Source organism: Ochotona princeps, chromosome 25 (genome assembly GCF_030435755.1).
Source record: "Ochotona princeps isolate mOchPri1 chromosome 25, mOchPri1.hap1, whole genome shotgun sequence".
In the NCBI taxonomy this organism is placed as follows: Eukaryota; Metazoa; Chordata; class Mammalia; order Lagomorpha; family Ochotonidae; genus Ochotona; species Ochotona princeps.
Window position 1 is genome coordinate 17,493,658 of NC_080856.1, and position 20,888 is coordinate 17,514,545.

The 20,888-nt window shown below is 47.4% G+C and overlaps 1 protein-coding gene across 1 annotated transcript in view; it reads right to left on the bottom strand.

Moving 5' to 3' along the window:
- Window positions 1-20,045, bottom strand: part of CDHR3 (cadherin related family member 3) — a 49,544-nt gene extending 29,499 nt beyond the window's left edge. Inside the window, exons 1-6 of the mRNA XM_058681265.1 lie at window positions 20,042-20,045; window positions 19,433-19,635; window positions 13,804-13,969; window positions 11,855-11,952; window positions 4,727-4,821; window positions 3,939-4,043 (exon numbers count right to left, since the gene is read on the bottom strand). Of these exons, the coding sequence (XP_058537248.1) occupies window positions 3,939-4,043; window positions 4,727-4,821; window positions 11,855-11,952; window positions 13,804-13,969; window positions 19,433-19,635; window positions 20,042-20,045 (671 nt within the window). The remainder of the gene's footprint in view (window positions 1-3,938; window positions 4,044-4,726; window positions 4,822-11,854; window positions 11,953-13,803; window positions 13,970-19,432; window positions 19,636-20,041) is intronic.
- Window positions 20,046-20,888: the final 843 nt, after the last annotated feature.

Sequence of the window (20,888 nt, forward strand, 5' to 3'; positions counted from 1 at the left end):
CCATCTTTCTCAGACCTCCACTACCTTGGGAAAAGAGCAGTAGTGAAGCAGAGAGGTCAACAGCTCCAACTACACCATCTGGGTAAACTGGGTCATTACGCATGCACTGAGGGAAGTTTGATCTTTAGCTCTGCAAGGGGAGGGGTGCAGGACAACTTCAGTGCTGGGGCAGACAGTCATCTCTAGTTCCCCAGTTCCCAGAATTGCGATTTTCCTGTGTAGGATCCCCTAAAAGAGACACCAGCTCTAATAGACAAGGATGTTCATTTTGGGAGTTGGGGTTATTGCTGTAGCTTTACGGCATCCTGTTCCTATGTGGTAGGTAGAGCAGGAAGCAGGAGAAACAAGAGGGAACCCATGCAGGGTGAGCAGCAGGCAGAGAATGGTTGGGACTAGCCCCTTACTACAGTGCCTCCCCATCTGGTCTTCTCCTCCTGGGGTCCTAGATCACCTCTCCCCAACCTGTGCAGTGACCTTCTGTGGGGACCTTCAGTTCAGGAGGTGCAGTTATCTTGTTCTTCCCAAAAGGCCACTCCAGTACACTGGTCCTTCTCACCCAGTGTCCACCAAGGGAGGACCTATACTCCTCATGCTTAGCTGCCAAAGCCTCTTCCCAGGGTTATTCTCTCCCTGCTCCCATCCCACCCATGAATAGGCAAAGTGGGTGGGGTCAAAGAGGCAGGGGTGGCAGGAACTAATCCAGAGCCAGGAGACAAAGGAGACCCCAGATCCTTTATAGTTGGCTGTGCACTTCCTCCCTGCCCATTCTGTGTGAGTGGCTTCTCTTAGCTGCCAATAGACCACTCATGTGCCTGCACAGGGCCACAGGTAAACATCACAGGCTCCCAGAAGCGACAATCCCTCCCAACACACACACACACACACACACACACACACACACATGCTCTTTCCCTCCTCCCAAGGCAGTGAGTCTCAGCTGGGGTGTATTTTGTGTTGGCAATCAGTATTGTTGGGTGGCATTGTGTGGAGTGTTTCTCTGTTGTTCTCTCCACTTCCATGCCTGGCAGCCTGGCCTGGGAGCCATGTGAACCTCCAGAAGGGTCACAGTTGTGATTAGTTGGCAGAGTGGCACCAGGTTAGCCCAGGGAAAAGGAGCTGGTATCAGCCTCCAGGAGTGAAAAAGCCCGAGATGCCACTAAGCACCCTGCAGGACCTAGGCTGGTCCCATCATAAAGAAGCATCCGGCTCAAAATGCCTGTGATACTCCTTCCCATGCTGGCTACGTCAGGAAACCAGGTCCCATTATGGGGACTGCCCAGGCTGTTTGGTCTAGAGAAGCTGAGCCTGGCACAGCATAAAATCTTTGTGGGGGTCCAATGTCCAAGTTAAGTGCAATACGTCATTCATCATAAAGGTGCAGCCAGAGATCCATGCAAAGCAGAGAGAGGGGGCAGGCCGGGATGGGGAGGGAAAAGGTCTGACACCACCTACACACCTGCACTCTTCTCTCCCAACCCCTCCACACCAGAGCTTGGATGAGGTACAGGTGATGGCCCAAGGTCATGCTCATAGGAAAGGGTAGGGATTATGGGTGGGTGGGCATGAATGATTTCCTCTTTAGGTCTGAGCATTCACTGTCTGTAGTGTGCATGATATTGGCAAGTGGGAAAGGACTGTGAGTAAATAGAAAAGAAACAGGAAGGAGAGAGAGAGAGAGAGACCTACCTGACCACCATAAAATAAAGCATTCTGCCAAACAGGTGGAAGTCAGGCTCACCTATAACAAGACTGTAGACTCCTGGATGGCCCTTTCTGAGCTCACTAAACAGTGAGACACATTGGCCACCAAGGGCTCAAATGGCAAGTGATTTCCCACAACAGAGGTGGTTCCTGCTTTGGCTGCACTAACTGTACAAACGCCTATATTCCTTCATAAAGCCAGAAGGGCTGCCTCTCCAGTTCCCTAGTTCCTTTGAGGCTTGCCTGGTGTTGACCCTGAATTAAGCAATCTGTAGTGAGCACTGAGGGAAAGGAGGAGCTTAAGTGCAAGAGCACGAGAGCCCCCAGAACCAGCGCCTCGCCTGACGAGGGATGGGGCTGTCTCTGATTGGTCAGGGAGACATCCTGCCCCAAGTCCTCCTTCTGCCTGCTGCCACCTACTGAATGCTGTTTGAGATAAAGCCAAATGCTTCAAAAAGGAAATTAGACAGTTGCGTGGGACACACCATCTTTCTGGATGTAGGACTTAGTAGGTTCATCCACAAATCAAAACCGAGAGTGCTGACCTCTGCACATCCTCACATCCAAACGTGCCGGGCTTTCTCTTTGTTAAAATCAATTGTTCTATCTTGGAAGATACAGTCCAATCCAGATGGTTTACAGGCTCTGTCCTGGGGAAAGCGGACTCTGTTTTCCCCTTTGCAACCCTATTAACCTGCTTCCCCATTTCACACACAGGATGGGTGTGGAGGGCAGCATAGCCATCACCTTCCTCAGGAGGCGGGGTTGTCTCTGAAGGACCCACATGGCTGATGGATCCAGGCTGGGATGCCTGGACTGTCACCTGTCACCTGAGTCACCTGTCAGCACAACCCCCTTTTGTCCTCTAAGGATCCTGACCTAGCAGTGGGCAATGGTTGGCAGCGAGCCGTGACAGCACATGTGCCACTCCTCCCTGCATGCTGACACTTGGGCTGGACCCAGTGTTGCATCCAGAAGGCTCCCAGGGGTGGTTGTTCTGTAAAGCGGCAACAGGTCGACCTGGGAATAGGGTGACCTGAACTGCTGCCATCTCAGCCTATTTCTGCAAACACTCTACCTAGCTCTGCAGCATGAGGGCTTTCATTTTTTTTGAGTGACAAATCATGTGTCCCCAAGGCTCACTGCTATGCTGCTTACCCACAGCCATTAGTGCAGTTAAACTGGGTAGGTGATATGGTTGTTTTCCCTCGTGGCTGGCTCTCACACACCTTTTGGGGCTAGAGGCAGCCATGGTTCCTGCACTCAGATAACTGGGCTGTATGAAAGGTCCTTTGCCAGCTCACTGTACTGTTTCCTCCAAATGCCATCTGCAACAGCCTCTTGTCTCCTTTTTGTGCCTGGAATTCCCAGAGGCTGTCCCCTCCCAGACACGCTCCCCTTCCCACCCTTGCACTGCCTAGTGGAGCTATCAGATACAGCCAGGTCTCCTGGATTTACCAGGGCAGCAAGAAACGTGGGAGCCTTTCTCCAACCCTACATCCACCCTCACTCCCAGTCATGAGTGGGTGCCACTTCAGGCACCATTAGAACATACCTGCCAGAGTTGCACACTGGCCTAGTAGATTAAACCTCGCCTCTGACTTTGGTTCTGGCATCCCATGTTGGCTCTGGTTTGTGTCTCAGCTGCTCTGCTTCCCATTCATCTCCCTGCTAAAGTGCCAGAGAAAGTAAAGCATGATCCAAGTCCTTGGGTTCCTGCACCCAAGTGAGAGATCTGGAAGTAGCTCCAGGTTCCTGGCTTTGGACTGGCTCAGCTCTGGTCATTTTGGCTATGTGAGCAGTGAAATAGTATATGGAGGATCTCTCTCTGTCTCCCTTTCTCTCTGCAACTCTGCCTTTCCAATTAAAATAAATAAATACGTAAAACAACAGACACTGTCACTCAGAATGAGAGAGTACACTCCAAGATTCTGCTGTCATGAAGCCAGCACATTTCATTAAAAGAGCGTGTGTCTAGTACTGACCTTGGACATGGGCACAGTGGTAATCCATGTATCAGGGACACTGCTGGTCCACTGTTATCTTCAACCATTTACAAAGTCCCATGGTGAGTGCGAATGTAGGAGTGCAGGAGGTGGAAGACAGAAGCCCTTGTAAAAAGCCCTGAAGAGCTCACACCTCTTATCTTTTCCCCAGCCAGAGCAGAGGGCACCCCCGGCCTTGTTTAGGGTGTGTCCAGGGCCAGCCAGGGAGCTCTGTTTGCCCTTAGGCCTTACCTGGTGAAGCGAGGGATCTCATCATTGATGTTCACGATGTTCACCTGGAGTGCAGTGGAGGCTCTTAGGCCGCTGCTGTCTCTCACCTCCACAATGAGATGGAAACTGCCAGAAGGGATGGGGGGTGGTGTTGGAGGGGAGACCGTCCCAAGGGAGAGGACCAGACCTTGCTGATACTCCTTCCAAATGGAATGGGGGCGGGGCGAGGGACAGCACACAGGGCTGGAGGAGTGATGGCAGAGCAGACCTCACACCTGCTGTGTCCCCTCCCACTCCTCTTCTCTGGGGGGGGGGGTCTCTCTTTGCAGCTGCTCTTCCCAGCTACCACTTCCTGGGCCTGCCCTCTTGCTCAGGCCAGCCACAGGGCACGCTCTGTGCTGTCCCCATTCTGCAAAGCAGGTGTCACACTCACAAGGGAGCAATGAGGCTCCTATGGGCTTCAGTAACAAGCCCTAGTTCCTGCACCTGATGCAGAGCCAGGAGTCTCACCTGCTAGACCACAGCCCTGTGGCTTTGCTTCCATGCTGCTCTGGAATTCAGCAGTCCATTTGCCCTACTGCCTCATTTTGCCCACACCAGAGACAGCTCTGAGCCATTGCTCTGATGATGGGCACCCTCATCACCTGCAGATGAAGATTTGGGAGGGAAACAAGCCTCTCAGATGACTGTCTCCTGCCCTGCTTGCCTCTGGGGCTCACTGCCCTAAACCCATCTGTGCTGTCTGCTCCCTCGCATTTTCCTTGGCTTCAGGTGAACAGTTCTTGCAGAAAGGTCATGGGCAAGGATACCTGCTGTGTCCTGCTTCGAAGTCCAGTTCTGTGGTGGAAAAGAGGGTGCCATTGGCAGACATCCTGAAGTTCTTCGAAGGAGAAATCAGGAAATACTAAAGCACAAAGAGGAGGAAAGCAATTAAACCAGCATATAAGTATACCTTTCTCCAGAAATTGTGTTGTTTCCATTTCCATTAATAATCTTGGCAGTTGTTGGACTTGGTGGCTGTAGAGCCAGGAGGTTTCTGGACTTGCTGCTGTGAGCTTTGGACCCAGAGGATATGGTCATTGGATCCTTCTTCAGTTTCAGGAAGCACACACTTACCCCTGACTGGGCTGGCTCTGATTCTAAGCGCAGGCTCCTTAACCCTGTCCTTGTGTTCTTATTTCTGTCTCCAGATAACTCTTGGCTTTGATTCTAGGTCTTGGCTTTAGTCAACACCATCAACAGAGGTGGGTCCAGTTCTGGTTCTCCCCACAAGACCTGAGACAAGTTCCATCCTTGCCCATAACTTAGGGAAGATGCCACCCATGGCTTCTCCATGCTACTGTAAGGAGTGGATGACAACTCAGGCAGTACTGCAGGAAGGGCCACCACAATTCCCAAGACTTCCACATTCATATTTATTTGTACCAAAGGGCTATTAAGGTTAAAAGGTTCCATCACTTCCTGCCAGGGTGAGGGATGTTCTAGCCTCAAAGCCGTAGATCACTGCGGCAGGTACTCAGCAGATAGAAGATCTCTTTTTTGTCCCTTCCTCTGTGTGAAATTCTGCCTTTTGAATAAATAATTTTTTAAAAAAAAACAACCTGTAACTGCTGTAGCTGATAGAAAGCGGGTGGAGAAGCAGGCAACTAGGGACATGAGAATTTTCAGTTTCCAGTAAGAGGTTGATTTCCTGGAATCTTCATTCACACACATCCCCCACCTTTTGTAGCACCAGGCTAATTTCTCCTTTCCCTGAACCCATGAGCTGTGTTAATGGGAATAGCACTTTTGTGCTCAGAAAGGAGGTAATATCCATAGCCTGAAAATACCGCGTTGTGTGGCCGTTTGCCAGCGACGCAGTAAAGGCTTTCTGTAAAACCTGGCACTCTCCCTCCTTTTTAAGGCGTTGTTTAATCAGAGCTGCTCCCTTGATATTCACTCTTGGAAAACAGAAATTAAATAGAATGAAAAGCTGAGGCAGCCCCTCTCTGCCCCAGGACTGGCTGAGAAGGCCTGAGTCAGCAGATCAATTCAGTTAACAAACACTGGAAGACAACCGCCCTGGCTCTGCCTGCTGGTATCCCCTCTCCACCACCTAGCTCTCGCTATTCCCAGTCCCTTCACAGCTCTGGGACACAAAGGCCTCCACTGGAAGGCGAGGAGCCCATCTTTCCTGCTGCAGGTGGGAGGGGGCTGGTCAGCCTCCCTGAAAATGACAGCTCCCAGGGAGTGGGGGTGGGGAGTGGGGGAACACGCCACCTGCAGGCGGTTGAAGCTACTGTAGTTGATTCACTGTGGCTGTCATTTGCTTTCCCATCTGTAGTGATGGCAAAATTCAGCTTCCCATCTCCTGCAGAAAGGAGCAGCCAGTTTCCAGGCCATCCTGGGCAGTTTCAAGAGGGAAAGAAACACCTTTCAAATTCATGATACACAAGTATCATGGTGGGGGATGTGTGTTTTATTCTGGGACTGGTGCCAATGCATAGCAGACTGAGACTTTGCTGGCAGCACCAGCATCCCATGCGGGGACTGGACACTGGCTTGAGTCCTAGCAGCTCCACATCCAATCCAGCTCCCTGACTTTTACCTGATAAAGCAGCCGAGCATAGCTCAAGTCCTGGGACCCTGAATCCATGTGAGAGATCCAGAAGAAGCTCTTGGCTCCAGTGTTCAGATCTGCCCAGTTCTGGTCATTGCAACCATTTCGGCAGTAAAACAGCCAAAGAAAGATTCTGTGTGTGTGTGTGTGTGTGTGTGTGTGTGTGTGTGTCTAAGTCCCTTTCTCTCCATGTAACTCTGTCTTTCAAATAAAAAAAATAAATAAATCTTTTAAAAATTCTTATTCTTCCTAGGGCAAGAAGTGTTGACAACAGCACAAGGTACTGAGCCCAGGGTCCCAGGCCCACCCAGGGGGCCATGGCTGCACACAGCAGTCTTCCAGCTGGGCCTTGGCCAGGTACAAGTCTGGTATACCACAAATCCTAGTATAGTTCTAGGTTTAAACGGAGGAATTGGCAGACTCCTCTCTCTCTCTCTCTGTATTCCACCCCCATGCCAGCTCTGAGATGAGAGGCAGGGAACAGAGAGGGAGGGGTGCCTTGGAGGAAAACATACTGCCATTTAAAACTTCCCAGTGCAAGTTCCTACTTGGGTTGTCTTGTTGGGAAGATGAACCAAGTGGGTTATAGGTCAGTGCCTAAATGCTTTTAAGAGGAAACAGGTTGGGCCCAGTATGGTAGCCTAGTAACTAAAGTCCTCACCTTGCACGCACCGCGATCCCATATGGGAGCTGGTTTGTGTCCTGGCTGCACCACTTGCCATCCAGCTCCCTGCTTGTGGCCTGGGAAAGAAGTAAAGGGTGGTCCAAAGCCTTGGGACCCTGCAACCACATAGGAGACCTGGAAGAAGCTCCTGGCTCCAGCCATCGCGGCCACTTGGGGAGTGAATCAGCAGATGGAAGATCTTTCTGTCTCTCCTTCTTTCTGCAAAGCTTCCTTTCCAGTGAAAATATATTAATTTTTTAAAAAGACAGGTTAATAAGTACAAAATGTTTTTCATACTGTAGTCCTTGGTGGTGGGACTTGTGATACAACAGGTTAACTCCTCACTTGAGACACTTACATCCCTTATCAGAGAGCCTTGCTAGAGTTCTCATTACTCTACTTCCTAGCCAATGCCATAGCTGCTTCCCTTTATGAGTGTCTTAGTAAGAACCTGACATATTTGGCTAAGAATTCCAATTATGATGCAGGAGTTAGCAGGCAGATGCCAGGGCAGGCAATGAGTGAGTGGAATATGGGTGTGTGTGGTGAGTGTGCTGTCCTTAGGAAAGAAAGGGCTGGAACACCAGGGGCAAACGTGCCAGAACACAGTAGAGCAGGAGGGCTCAGGAGACCTCAGTTCTCACTGCAGTCAACCGGCCTAGGGAAAGGCCTCCCTGCCCTCATTTTTGTCTGGAAATACGAAGTTGCCTGATGAACCCAGAAAGTCCTGCCCAGCGGTGATCCTTGAGAAGGTCACGTCCAGCCTATGATGACAACTCTATTTCTAAGACGATCGAAAGTCCCAAGGGACTGTGACTGTCACAGGCCACTGGCCAGAGCCATGAGCGAGGGGGTTGGGGAGGATGATAGCCCCTGTTCCTCTCCCAGTAGTCCCACTATAAGCAAGATTATAGCACTCTTATAATTTAATCTTTTGTCTGCCCCAGTGAAGACAAAATACACTTCATCTTATCTCATGAAAAGTCCTTTCTTGATGGAAGGGCTAAGAGAAAGGTCCTTTGTCTCCAACTGCAAAACTGATGAACATACTCAACGTGGCCCCTTCCAAGTGGAGGGGGAAGAAGTGGATCTGGGGAGTTGCCGGGGAGGAGAAGTGGAGAAGGGCTTTGGAAAGGGGATGCCCAGAGAAGAAATGTCAGTAAGTAGGATTTTTTTCACTTCTTGTCTGTGTTCTGAGCCCTGCTACTCACAAATGCCTGAGCTCCTATTCTACCTGCATCCCACATCACAAAACAGAAGGGCAGTGGGGATGGTGAACTAAGACTTAACCAGGCTCATGAACATATGACCTTGAGTGTTGGAAATGGGCTGGTCAGAATGGAGATGAGTGAGCTTAGCATGAACAAAAGCATATCAAATCATCAATCAGTTTAGGGTGTTTTTTTTACATTTTAAAATGAGAATATTTTGGCTCCATGGAGTTAATCTATGATAAAATTAACTTCATTTGTCCGTTGTCCTTTATCTGTGATGGCTCTAGTGCTAAAAAATTATGCAGCACTCATTTGCAGCTCACTTGGGAGCAGTGCTGGTTCATTATAGGACAGTGTTATTCCAAACAATGTACAACTCCCTGCTTTCTAGATTTCTTTTCAACAAAATACTAACAGGGCTGGTGTTATGGTGCCGCTGTGGATTAAGCCGCCGCCTACAATGCCAGCATCACGTATCAACATATATTCAAGTCCCACATCCTTCACTTCTGATCCAGCTTCCTGCTAATGTTCCTGGGAGAGCATCACAAGATGGCTCACATGCTTGGGACTTTGACACTCCTGCAAAAACTGGATGAGGTTTCAGAATCCTTAGCTTTAGCCATTCTGATCATTTTGGGAGTGAACCATTGGGTATAAGATCTCTCGTTCTCTCTCTGTCTCTCCCTCTTTCTCTACCACTCTGCCTTTCAACAAAATAAAGCATCTAAAAAAGTAACCAGTCCCAATGGTCTCTGGGTTAGCCCCTATCTGTAACCCAGTTTCACTTCATTGAGCTCAACAGGGTTGTAAGATGTGCCATTCTAAGAAGTTGGGGTTTTAGGGCACGTCCTAGTGCTGTTTTTTCCAAATGTATTCTTCAATCTCCATTGCTGCCACAAGTAAGATGGCTTCCAGAGCCCCCACCAGTTAGGATTTCCAGCACAAAGAGGGGGCATTGGGGCTTTGGAAGCACACTCGCTGCTTTCTTAGAGTTTGTTCACTGGTTATCACAATGCAGCCTTCATCAGAGTCACCTGTGGAGATGGTATTTGGGCTCAGCTGGGTGTTCTCTTAGCAGCCCATCTGTTTGTTGAAAGCAGCCCAAATAAAACCTCGCAATCTGAGAAATACTTCTACACGTGTGTCCCCTGCCTTTCTGACCAGAAGAACCAATCATCAGGAGCACTTGGCCAATATGCAGATTCCCACATTCACTTCAGACCCGCAGAATCTGTAACTGCAAGAGTCCAAGGAAATTTGACACTGATGAATATGTGTGACGTTTTCCTCTCATAAGTCTGTGGTTGTTACGGGTGTTGGCTGGGAACCTTGCCATGTTTCCAGTAAAATTCTTCGGTAAATTTGTCTTACTCCTCTGTGTTCAAACTACCTTGGGGAAATTGGGGGTGGGGGTGGGGAAGCAGCATCTTACGGCAACAATTCTCACCCTGGCAACGCCGGAGATGACTTGGAGACAAATAAAAATCCCGGTGCTCCAACCACATCTCAGACCAACAGCATTTGTGTATATATATATATATATTTTAAAAAACACTGACGGTGGCTTCACTTCACAGCCAAGGGTCAATAGCAGATGAACTCATCTCCTTCCTCCCCATAGAGAGCAAAATTTGTCACTATGTGCCCAGAATAAAACAGTGAAGTACAAAGGGCAGGATAAGTTATTTCCAGAACTGTTGTCACCTTTTTCTAGTCTGAGAAAATCCCCTTCCAGCTCCTAATCCCTGCTCCTGTGGGCTGGCTGTGGGCTTTCTGTGAAGCTGAGTTCCAGCACAGGTGTGAAACACATTGTGAACTCTTCCTGCTACAACTGAGTACACCCTGCCCAAACAGCCGCTACCCTCACCATGGAAGCCACAGCTCCAGGCACTGGGCCCAAGCCCTGCATGCCACCATTCATTTCCAAAACAAGCACCACCTACCACAGTTGTTGCCTATGGGAGCCACCCTTTGTCTAACAGGTGTTTTTAAAAGGGCCGTGACCTTACTCTATGTGCATTATTTGGACATAAATTTAAAAATAGATCTAGAAACCAATATTTGCCTCCACTACTCAATTCCTTCTAATTTGCCTCTGCTACATCGTCTTATACAAACTTTCCAGTAATGATACTGAATTGTACTTCTTTGGTGTAAGCTGTGTCAGGGCTCAGAATGGTACTGCTAAAACATGGCACCCTGGCAACTGAAAAAACCACAAAAGCCAGAAGGTCACTCAGACCTCCTCCTTTCTTCATGAAGCTTATGAGTCTTGAATGGATGAATGAATGCATGAATGAATGATTTTCTAAAATTTTGAACAGAAGGATCACTTCTTTTTTATTATTTTATTTTTGATGATTTTTACATAGCTGATTAGGGGGAGGATCAATTCTTAATAAAACAGACATTCCCCTAGCTTTAAGGTGTGTCTAACCTTCTTGCCACAGCTTTGTCCCATGACCTATGGACCATGCTATCTTGGTCTAGGAGGTCGCTCCCAAGTCTCACTTCATCCTGTTAGAAGAACTCCTGCTCAAGCTGCCTATCATACAGCAGGCAGTAGAAACAGCCCCTGGTCTTAACAATTCCTGCAGGTCATGATTTAAAGGTTCTTTGCTGTGGAAGGCAGGTTGGCAACAGTACTGCCTCAAGGCTAGCTGGCAGAGTCTTTTTTTTTTTCCACTCTAACAGGGGCTGTTTGGCTGCAGGGCATTGTACAAGGCACATTAGTGGGCAGAACAAGGAGCTGGGCATCTGTGCCTACAAAGAAGGTAGGAGTTCAGTGGCTGCAAGAGTGTTCCATTAAGGAACTGACTAGAAAGGGATTGGAGGGACAGTAGCCATCTCAGACCAATCCATGATGCCCCCCCCCCCCCCCCCGCCTCCAGGACCCAGTCCCCAACTCCAGAACCTGGAATTCCTTAAATTTTTCAGTTTTTATTTTTTATTTTAAACTTTGCTCCAAGCAGGTTGGTCCATCTCTCGAAAAAGCTACATCAGTGCCCAGCTTTTGGAGTGTTTGTTTAGGGCTTACTTTATACACAACATAGGTAGATGTTTAGCAATCTTGGTTTTCCAAAAACCAAGTAGCTTCTATGTGCCAGGACCCATGCTGAGTGAGTTAACTTATGTCTACTTAATACTGGCATAGGCACCACTGGCCTTCCTGTGTCGCACATGGGAAAACAGCCCAGAGAAGTTAAAAAATTGGCTGAGATCACCTGAAGTCACAACCCAGGCTGGGGTGAGTGGGTGGGGGGTGGCAGTCAGTCTCCAGATCCCGCCTGCCTGTCTCAACTACCCCCTACTCTCTGTCTTTCAGAAGTGAGCAACACAATGTACCTAGAGCCACAATCCAACTTCCTCCCACCCCACCCATCAAGACTAAGGGCACTGGCTGCTGGACCACAGTCCAAGTGGACAAACCATCCTTCCATTCCCCAAGCAGACTTACACTCAGTGGTACATTGCGTCTCGTATCTTCTGGATCGGAGGCCTCAACCTGGTAAATTAAGCCGGGCTTTATTCCTTCTGCTACGTACAGGTTTAGACCTAGATTGGCATCCAAAGTGCAAGAAACACTTTAATCAGTGAAGCAAAGGAGGAATTCCAACTCCAGAGCCTTAGGGAAACAAATGGGTAGGCTTTATAAGAAAGAGAGGATGAGGCTGGCACTGGGTATTGCTTCTTAAGCTGCCCACCTGAGGTGCTGGCCAACATCTCCATATGGGGGCCAGTTCAAGTCCCCATTGTTACACTTGTGATTTAGCTCCCAGTGCCTGGGAAATCAGCAGAGAATGGCTCAAGTGCTTGAGTGCTTGCACTGCAAGGGAGCAGCTCCTGGCTCCTGGATTCAGACCTACCCAGCCATGACTACCTACCTACCTACCCAGTTCATGAACTACCTACCCAGTTCATTTGGGGAGTGAACCAACAGATGGAAGATTCATTTCTCTCTCTCTCTCTCTTTCCCTCCCTCTCTCTCTCCCCTGTGCCTTTCAAATAAGTAAAATACATCTTTAAAACAGAAAATAAAGAAAGAAGGACACATCAGAAAAAGCTACTTATACAAGCATTTCCCAGCGTACACCTGTTTATGGGAATTAATAAAGTGCTAGGATGGGCTGGACTGGTGGCAAGTCTTTACCTATATCTTTCACTGAGAAGTGGCCTAGGGTACTGTTGGTGACAGGAGGGGGCAGGAGGCCCACTGAGGATGTGGGAACAGTAGAATAAGGAAGAGGCAAACATATGTGATAAAGTAATTACTGGGCATTCACCATCCAGTAAGGAGACCAGTGGTTCTAAGGAAGGAGACTGGCTCTCCTTTTAAGTACCAGGAGATTTCATAAAAGGTTTGAGAGAAAGGAATGCCTTGATTTCACTGACATTTCCATAGGGTCCTTCTGACTGCTGTAGAAATATACGGGAGGGGGCAAAGGCAGGAGCCAAGAGGTCAACCACTTGGCCAGTACAGCCACCTAATAGACATGACTGGGGCTTGGGCTGCGGTAGCAGTGGGAAGGCTTCGATACTGGAGATAATCAGAGGCTGATGAGATTTTCTAATTATTTAGAAAATAATTAGTCTTTAGTGAGATTCAAGGATGACCTACACTGACACAATTGGAAGGATGGGGTTGCCACAGCAATGAACGTGGGAAGAATTCAGGAGAAACAGAACTGACCAAGGGCAGACGGTTTTGTTAGAGTCAAGAGTTTGATTTAGGGGCACACTGAGTTTGAGATAAGACATCCAAGACATAGATATTGGGCAAGACAAATGAACATCTGAGTTGAGAGGAAGACCTTGACTGAAATGACAAATGTGGTGGTTGTAAGCGTATTGGTGGTGTTCAAAATCAAGAGCTTGGGTGAAGTTACCCTCTGCTCTGGTCTCTGGTACTGTCCCAACTCCGTGGCAGTCCCTGGACACACACTGCCCTCGTGGGAGTGAAGAAGCCAGTCAATGACCACCATATGATAGGTCTTCCTAAAGGCCATGAGAAAGTGATCTCAAAGTGTTCACATTAAAATCAGGTTGTCTTTTCCTTCCTTGTTTTCTACCACCTTTAGAAGCCCCCTTGCCTACAGAAAAGAACCTTTGACAGGCTCAGCCTGGGTCTCTCAAGAAAGATCCACTTGAGGTCCCTTGAGTCTCACTTTCCTTCCAGCTCAGAAAAGACCAAGATACCCAGTGGACATGAAGGGCTTTGCACACAGTTGGGCATCATTGTTGGGCGTGCTGAGCTAGAGCACATTTCATAGATTCCCTGCTCATTAAGCAGCTGCCTTTGCCAAGCAAACAGCTGCTTGCTTATTTACTTCTGTGTTTTTATGCATCCTCCCGGGTTCTCCCTGCTACCACCTTCTAGGCTGCATCAAATACCTCAGTGTATCTTACCTTTGGCCAACTTGCCTGGAAACTGAGGAGGCTCATTCACATCTGTTACCTGGACAGTCAGGACTTGTAAGTCTGTGACACCAATCTCATCCTTAACATAAATCTGCAAGTCAAATATTTTTGGTCCTGTTTCAAAATCCAGTTGTTCCTTTCCCGTAGTGACGACCTACGACAACACACAGGTGGCTTAGTAACCATGGGCAAGAAGACTTGCTTCGCATGCATGCACATTGCAAAGGGATCATACTTGGCAGAAAACAGCAGCACACCAAAGACCTTATTTCCTTCCCCTTCAGAAGAACCAGTTGTTTTCTCATAATATTTCCAACATAAGCCCCCAGACACATTGCTAAACATACTCCAGCGTGCGATGTTGCCTCCCCTAGCAGAGAAAGGTATCCAAGAGGCCTCTTGCTACAGCTGACTAGAGATGGAAAGCATGGGAATTAAAAGCACTTCCACTTGGGGCTGGCATGATAGCACCACTAGTGACTCCACTGGCCAATCCTTCATATTCAAGTGCCAACATCCCGTATGGGTGCTGGTTCATGTCCCAGATGCACCACTTACCATCCAGCGTTCTGCTTATGGCCTTGTAAAAGAAGTGGAGGATCGTACAAAGCCTTGGAACCCTGCACCTGCATAGGAGAACCCAAGGAGGCTCCTGGCTCCTGGCTTTAGATAAACTTAGCTCTGGCTGTTGCAGCCAATTGGGGAATAAACCAATGGATGGAAGATCTCTCCCTGTCTCTCCCTCACTTGGTAACTCTGCCTTTCCAATGAAAGTGTTTCTTAGAAAAAGAAACACTTCTACCACTTGGGACAGGTGCCCAGACAAGTACCTTATCCACTCTTTGTTACTGCATGTTCTCATTGCTAGGAAGGGATGTTGTACTTCCATGGGATTGATATTAAGTTAAATCTTGACTCACCACTCCAAGGCCACATTCAAAAATAAATAAGGGAAGAACACATTTGCATAAATAAGGAATATTGACTTGACCAAGTGTTCACACTTTTTACACCCTTATAGACTTTCTTCCACATTTAAGAGCACTTATCCTCTGCTATATTAGTATTTTGTAGACGTAGCAAGTTAAATCCCCTGGTTGGGGCTCTGGCATCACCTACTGCTTGTTTCTTGGCCTTTCCACTTCCAACATCCTATTAATGCACACCTGGGAAGCAGCAGATCATGGTTCAAGCACTTGGGTCCCTGCCATGCATGTAGGAGACCTGGGTGGAGTTCTTGGCTCTTGGCTTCTGTCTGGCCCAGCTTCAGCTATTGCTGCAATCTGGGGAAGGATACCTTTCTCTCCCTCCTACTCTTTCTTTCCCTCTGTCTTTCAAATAAATAACTCCTTTTTAAAAAAAATGAGCCTTGGGCACAGTGTTGAAGTACAATGGATTAAGGTATCACTTGCAATGCTACATCCCATAGCAGAGACCAACTGTAATCCCAGCAGCTATGTTTCCAATCCAGGTTCTCCTCCTGTGCCTGGGAAAGCAGCAGATGATGTCTCAAGTGCTTGAGTACCTGCCATTCATGTGGCATACATGGATGAAGTTCCATATTCCTGGATTCAGCCTGGCTTAGACTCGGCGACTGCAGCTGTTTGAAAATTGAACCTACAGGGACCAGCACGATAGTCCAGTGTCTAAATCCTCACCTTGTATCCACCAGAATCCCATAAGGGCACTGGCTTATATCCTGGCTTCTCCACTTCTCAGTCAGCTCCCTCATTGTGGCCTAGGAAAGCAATAGAGGACGGCCCAAGGCCTTAGGACCCTGCACCCATGTGGAAGGCCCAGAAGAAGCTCCTGGCTTCAGATCGGCTCAGCTCTAGCAATTGCAGCCACTTAGGGAGTGAACCAGCTAACAGAAGATATTTCTGTCTCTGTCTCTCCTCTCTGTAAATCTGACTTACTAATAAAAAATACAATAAATCTTTTTAAAAATGAACCAACAGCTAAAACATCCTCTCTCCCCATATGTGTTTCTCTTATACGCTCTCTCTCCCTTCCTCAATCTCTCCCCTCCTTTCTGCTCAGAAAGGATGGTTGATGACATTGGATAGTTGCTGCAGAAAAGCAATCAATCCTGAGCAACAGCTTCACTTGTGAACATGTGGCCCCTGCCTGGTATCAAGGCCCCTGCCTGGTATCAAGGCAGGGTCCTGAGCAGCTGCAAGGAGTGAACAGAAATGTGTTACTCCAAGAGGTTAGGAACAGGGTAGAATTCTTCCTTCATTGGCATCCCTGGATGAACCACATGCACAGCAGGCAAGAGGAAGGTCTCATGAAGCAGAATTTGGGAACTCACTAAAACAGGTGTCAAAGTGCATGATGCAGAAGGAGCCTGGATTGGGAGTCAGAAGACCTGAATCAAGTTGTTATTTCACCTTTCATGCTATGTCATCTTAGATACACCATTCAGTCTTGCTGTCTATCATCTTATATTTAAAATAGGATAAAATTTATTTTATTTTTTAAAGATTTATTTACTTATTTTGATGACCTTTACATAGTTAATTAGGGTGATAAGGGTCAAGGGACACAGGAAGGTGGGTGAGACCATTATTTCCACATTCTCTTTTCCTTCCTGTATCTGGGGGAAACGAAAGATAAGGAGAGAAGCCACACCCAGCCTCCCAAACACCTTGGTACCCTGGGATGGAGGACAGTCACCCAATACTGCTCCAGGGTCCCTGATGTGGGGCATGCTCTGAGGGTCCTGCTCAAGAGGTTTTGATAGTTCAACAGTTCCAAGTTACTGCCGATCTCACCACTCCAAGCACGATGAAATCTCTCTAGAATCCACTGGTTGACATAGTCCACCTTAGAGTCGCCATTTGCCCAGATATTCACTGCCAACACTTGGTTGGGGTAGTTGATCAATGTGTTCTGTCCTCTGTTCTCTGTTATGGTACCAGGTGTACTCTGCAGGCTCCACTGTACTGCCATATCCTCCATGTGCACCTGGATGTGCTGTCCACTGCTCCATCTAAGCCACTGAAGAGACCCAGCTCTGACTCACTCCACAATCAGACCATGGAACCTACAATTCTCTCCATAGTTGGGGTTCTGAGTCCAGCAGTTCTATTGGGGGTATCCCCCCAAAAACTGAGGTGATCCCAGACCTGATTCTTATGTGTGTTTGCCAGGGTCCAACACAGTCTGTTACCCTAATCAGCTTATACTGATGGTTGCTCCTGACTCCAAGCTTAGGTCTAGCTGTTGTGGCCATCTGGGTAGTGAACTAGGAGATGTAAGACCTTTCTCTCTGTCTCACTTTCATTCTCTGTAGAAATTTGCTTTCAAATAAAAAATAAACAATTTTTTAAAAGGCTTTGTGCTGAAATAAATGTATTTTTTCAATCATTTTCATTAGCTTGTATAAATTCCATTCTGATGAAATGTCCAAACCAGAAAAATCCATAAGAACAGAGCATAAATTAGTAGTTGCTGAAGCCTGAGAGGATGAGGAAATTGAGGGTGATTGCTAATAGCATGGTGCTTTATGCTGGGGCAATGAAAATTTCTTACAGTTAAGTTGTGGTGATGGGTATACAACTCTGAATATACCAAAACCACTGACTACACAATTTAAACATGGAAAACATGGTATGTGGTTTTGCTGCATATACCAGGATTCTGTCAAACTTTGTTCTAAATCTTGTCAAACAAATTGATAGGAATTATGTGCTACTGTAGTTTTCATGATTTCATGATGACTTTTAAATTGACTTTATATGAATGGAGTTGAAGTCTTTTATTGAACATCTGGTTATTGCTTTAACACTTGTCTATTTTCCTGCTGAACTACAATTTTTTTACATTTTTGTTTGTTGAGTACCTTATTTAGTGGAGCATTAAATCTTTGACTAAAATGGAAATTAAATATATTATATCAAAAATAACAAAATATTAGATTGGAAAAATTTATTCTGTGAATTGTATCTCAATAAAGTTTATAAAAATCTATCTAGTTGAAAGGTAGAATTACACAAGGAAAGAGAGGGAGAAAGAGAGAGAGAGAGAGAGAGAGAGAGAGAGAGAGAGAGGAGAGATCCACTCCCCAAATGGTTGCACTGGCTAGAGTTAAGCCAAGTCAAGCCAAAGCTAGGAGCTTCCTTTGGATCTTGCACATGGATTCAGGGGCCTAAGCCCTTAGGCCATCCTATGCTTCTTTCCCAGGCTATTATCAGGGGGCTGGAGTGGAAGTAGAGTAGCTGGAGCTCAAACCAGTGGCTATAGTGGATGCCAGCACTGAAGGCCTTTATCTGCTATGCTGCACCACCAGCCTCAATAATACTAGTCTTTTTGTTTGTTTGTTTGTTTGCTTGCTTGCTTGTTTGTTTTTTAAAGCAATGAGAAGTACAGAGCCAGACTGCTTTGCTTCCAAGTTCAACTCAGGTACCTACTAGCTGGGGAACGCAGAACAAGGACTTTGACCTCTCTGTTGCATTTTGCTCACCTATGAACAGGGTGTAGTAATCATTCAATTCTTTTGAGGATTACAAGAGCACACACAGCCCCTTTGCCATACCTGGCATACATATGGGGTTCTGCAGTTCTTGTAAACATCAGAAAACCTTACAGCAACAGGCAAACAGGAGCTGTCAAAGGTAAGTCAGACTCAGGAACAAAGGGACAGGACAGCAAGGCCCACAACCAGAACTTGGGCCCATGAATGCTTTCTATATATCAGGAGAGTTAGGAAGACCAGACACCCTGGCCTCAAGCCATGGATTTCACAGGTCTGTACAGGGGCCAGGTGTGCACACGTTTTTGCCGAACTGGGACTAGGCAGTTCCACTGGGACTCAAGGGAATAATAACAGTGTGGGGAGGCCCAGAAGCAGAGTTTATGACAACTCCAGGAGATTCCTAAACAGTTGGGCAAAGGGGTAGAAGTGGAGATGCCAAAGCAGAGGTGGGACCAGACACCTAGGCCGGAAAGACATCCGCAGAACATCTCTGAGATTAGCAATGGGAACCATATGGTGAGTGGGTTGGCGCTCCTTCAGGACAAGTGACAACTCTGGAAAAGACTCAGATGACAAACCAGAAAATAGAGGAGTCAGGCCATGGCCTTTGAGTGTCACTGATTGAGTGCCAGTAATCTAAAAGGAAACATTCGTATGGCAGGGCTGGACAGTTGACTGCTATTTTTGTTAAACAGGGTGTGTCTTCCATATCCAATAAGTGTCCTCTTAGATTTAACTCTGCAAAATTTTAAGTCCTAGAAAAACAGAATTATCAAACTCAAGGGTACCAGGGCCTGATGTCTGAAGTGAGCAGTTCCCAAACTACTTCCCATGAAAGGAATGAGTTGCTGTGAGCACACGTAGCACCTACTGCTGGGCAACAGGTGGTGGCAATCAGAAACAAAGCTGCTTGTGACGCATTGGGTCAAAGGTTCGTGAAAACTGTGCTAGGCGGACAAAATACACTCCAGAGCTCCAGGGGACGCCCTCCCAGAGGGCTCTGGGGTGCTTCCAATTGGCCTTTTTAGATCTTACCTCAGGAGAGATTAAGCCAGAGAGAGAGGAGGGAAGTGGTCACTGATCCAGAACCAGTACCGACCCTCATCCTTGGGGCAGTGGGGAGTGACAAATTCTGCTTACCTCAAAGTCAGTGTCTGACAGCCCATTCACCCTAAAGGCATCAGTGAGGGGACTCGAGTTGATAATCAGCGGGAATCCTGGAACCACAGGTGCCAGTGACGCTGATAATTTCACAGAAAACTTGTGTACAGAAGTCTCAGCGGGAGAATTCTCGGCTACGTTGCTGGTGGCAGGTAAGTGGATTAGCTGTAGTGCCTCTCCTCCTGTGGGTTTTAAAAGGTATGCAAAGCAAAGTGAACACAAAAGCTTTTGCTGGGAACATGGAGTTCACAGCTTGGGCTGTGGCTTTAGTTGGTGGCTCCGGTAACCGTGAGACCAGGTCCCTCTCCCAGGAACAAACAGTTTTGTGAGATTTCTGAGGGACAAGAAAACAGCTACCATGCACTGGGACTAGAACCGGCGCCCAAATGTTCAACCCATCTGTGATACAGGTACATTTGAGTGATATACACAAAAGCACTAGCTGAGGGGTGGCAGAGAATGAGAGGCCAGGGTCAGCTCTCTCTGAGAAACTGTGTGTTTTCCTCACAGGCAGTTCTTTCACACTTCCTTGGGTGGGTGGTCTGAGCACTGGAGAGAAAAAAAGGGTTTTAATGGAACTTGACTTACCCATGCATCTTAATTAAAAAGCAAATTAGAATTGCTTGAAGCATACACTTGGAAAAAAGCATGCAAAAGATGCGTTATCAGTCACTGACTGAGCCCAGTGGAACAACTCATTTGTGGGATGTTCCACTGGATGCATGAGATGCATGCTTATTCCTCCTCCCAGCATTTCCTTTCCAGAAAGGGATAACAATCTCTCTACAGCCTTAGTCACAAGCAGGGAATCAGGCCGTCCTTGGGATCCTGATGCCATGCGTGGTGTTGTGGATCTAGAATGTGGGATCCCCCATCTTCCTGGATGCAGCTACTCTGATGGGTGGCTTTGCTTTCTGTGCGCCGTGCAGCACTCACATAAGACTTGTGTCCACTTTATTCTCTTCAGCACCTAATCAAAGTAGTGGTGACATAACTCCAAGTTGTGAAAGGAGCAGGGCATGTGAAATCAGAGTCCTTGCTCCTAGCTTTCATTTTGTCACTATTTGCATGACCATGGGCTGGCTCCAATGATTTCCTTAAACTATCTTTAGAGTTGCCTGGCATAGCTCAGAATGGATGCTACACATGGATCCACCTGGTGAAGCTCCTCATTCCAACATTGCAGCATTGGGGATGCTGAATTGCAGGGTCACAAATGGCACTTCTTTTAGGCGAGGACTTTTTCTATGTTAGGTGCTCCACTGAGCTCTTGGCGTGCAGTTCACGTGCATCTAGGCAAGAGATGCTCTAGGACATGGCAAGAAGAACACTGGCTAAGAGCTTGATAACCTGGGAAGGTTCCATGGGTGCAGTAGGGCTGGGGCTGGGCCTTGGAGGAAGCTCAATGAATCCACTCCTGCCTACATGAAAGGAA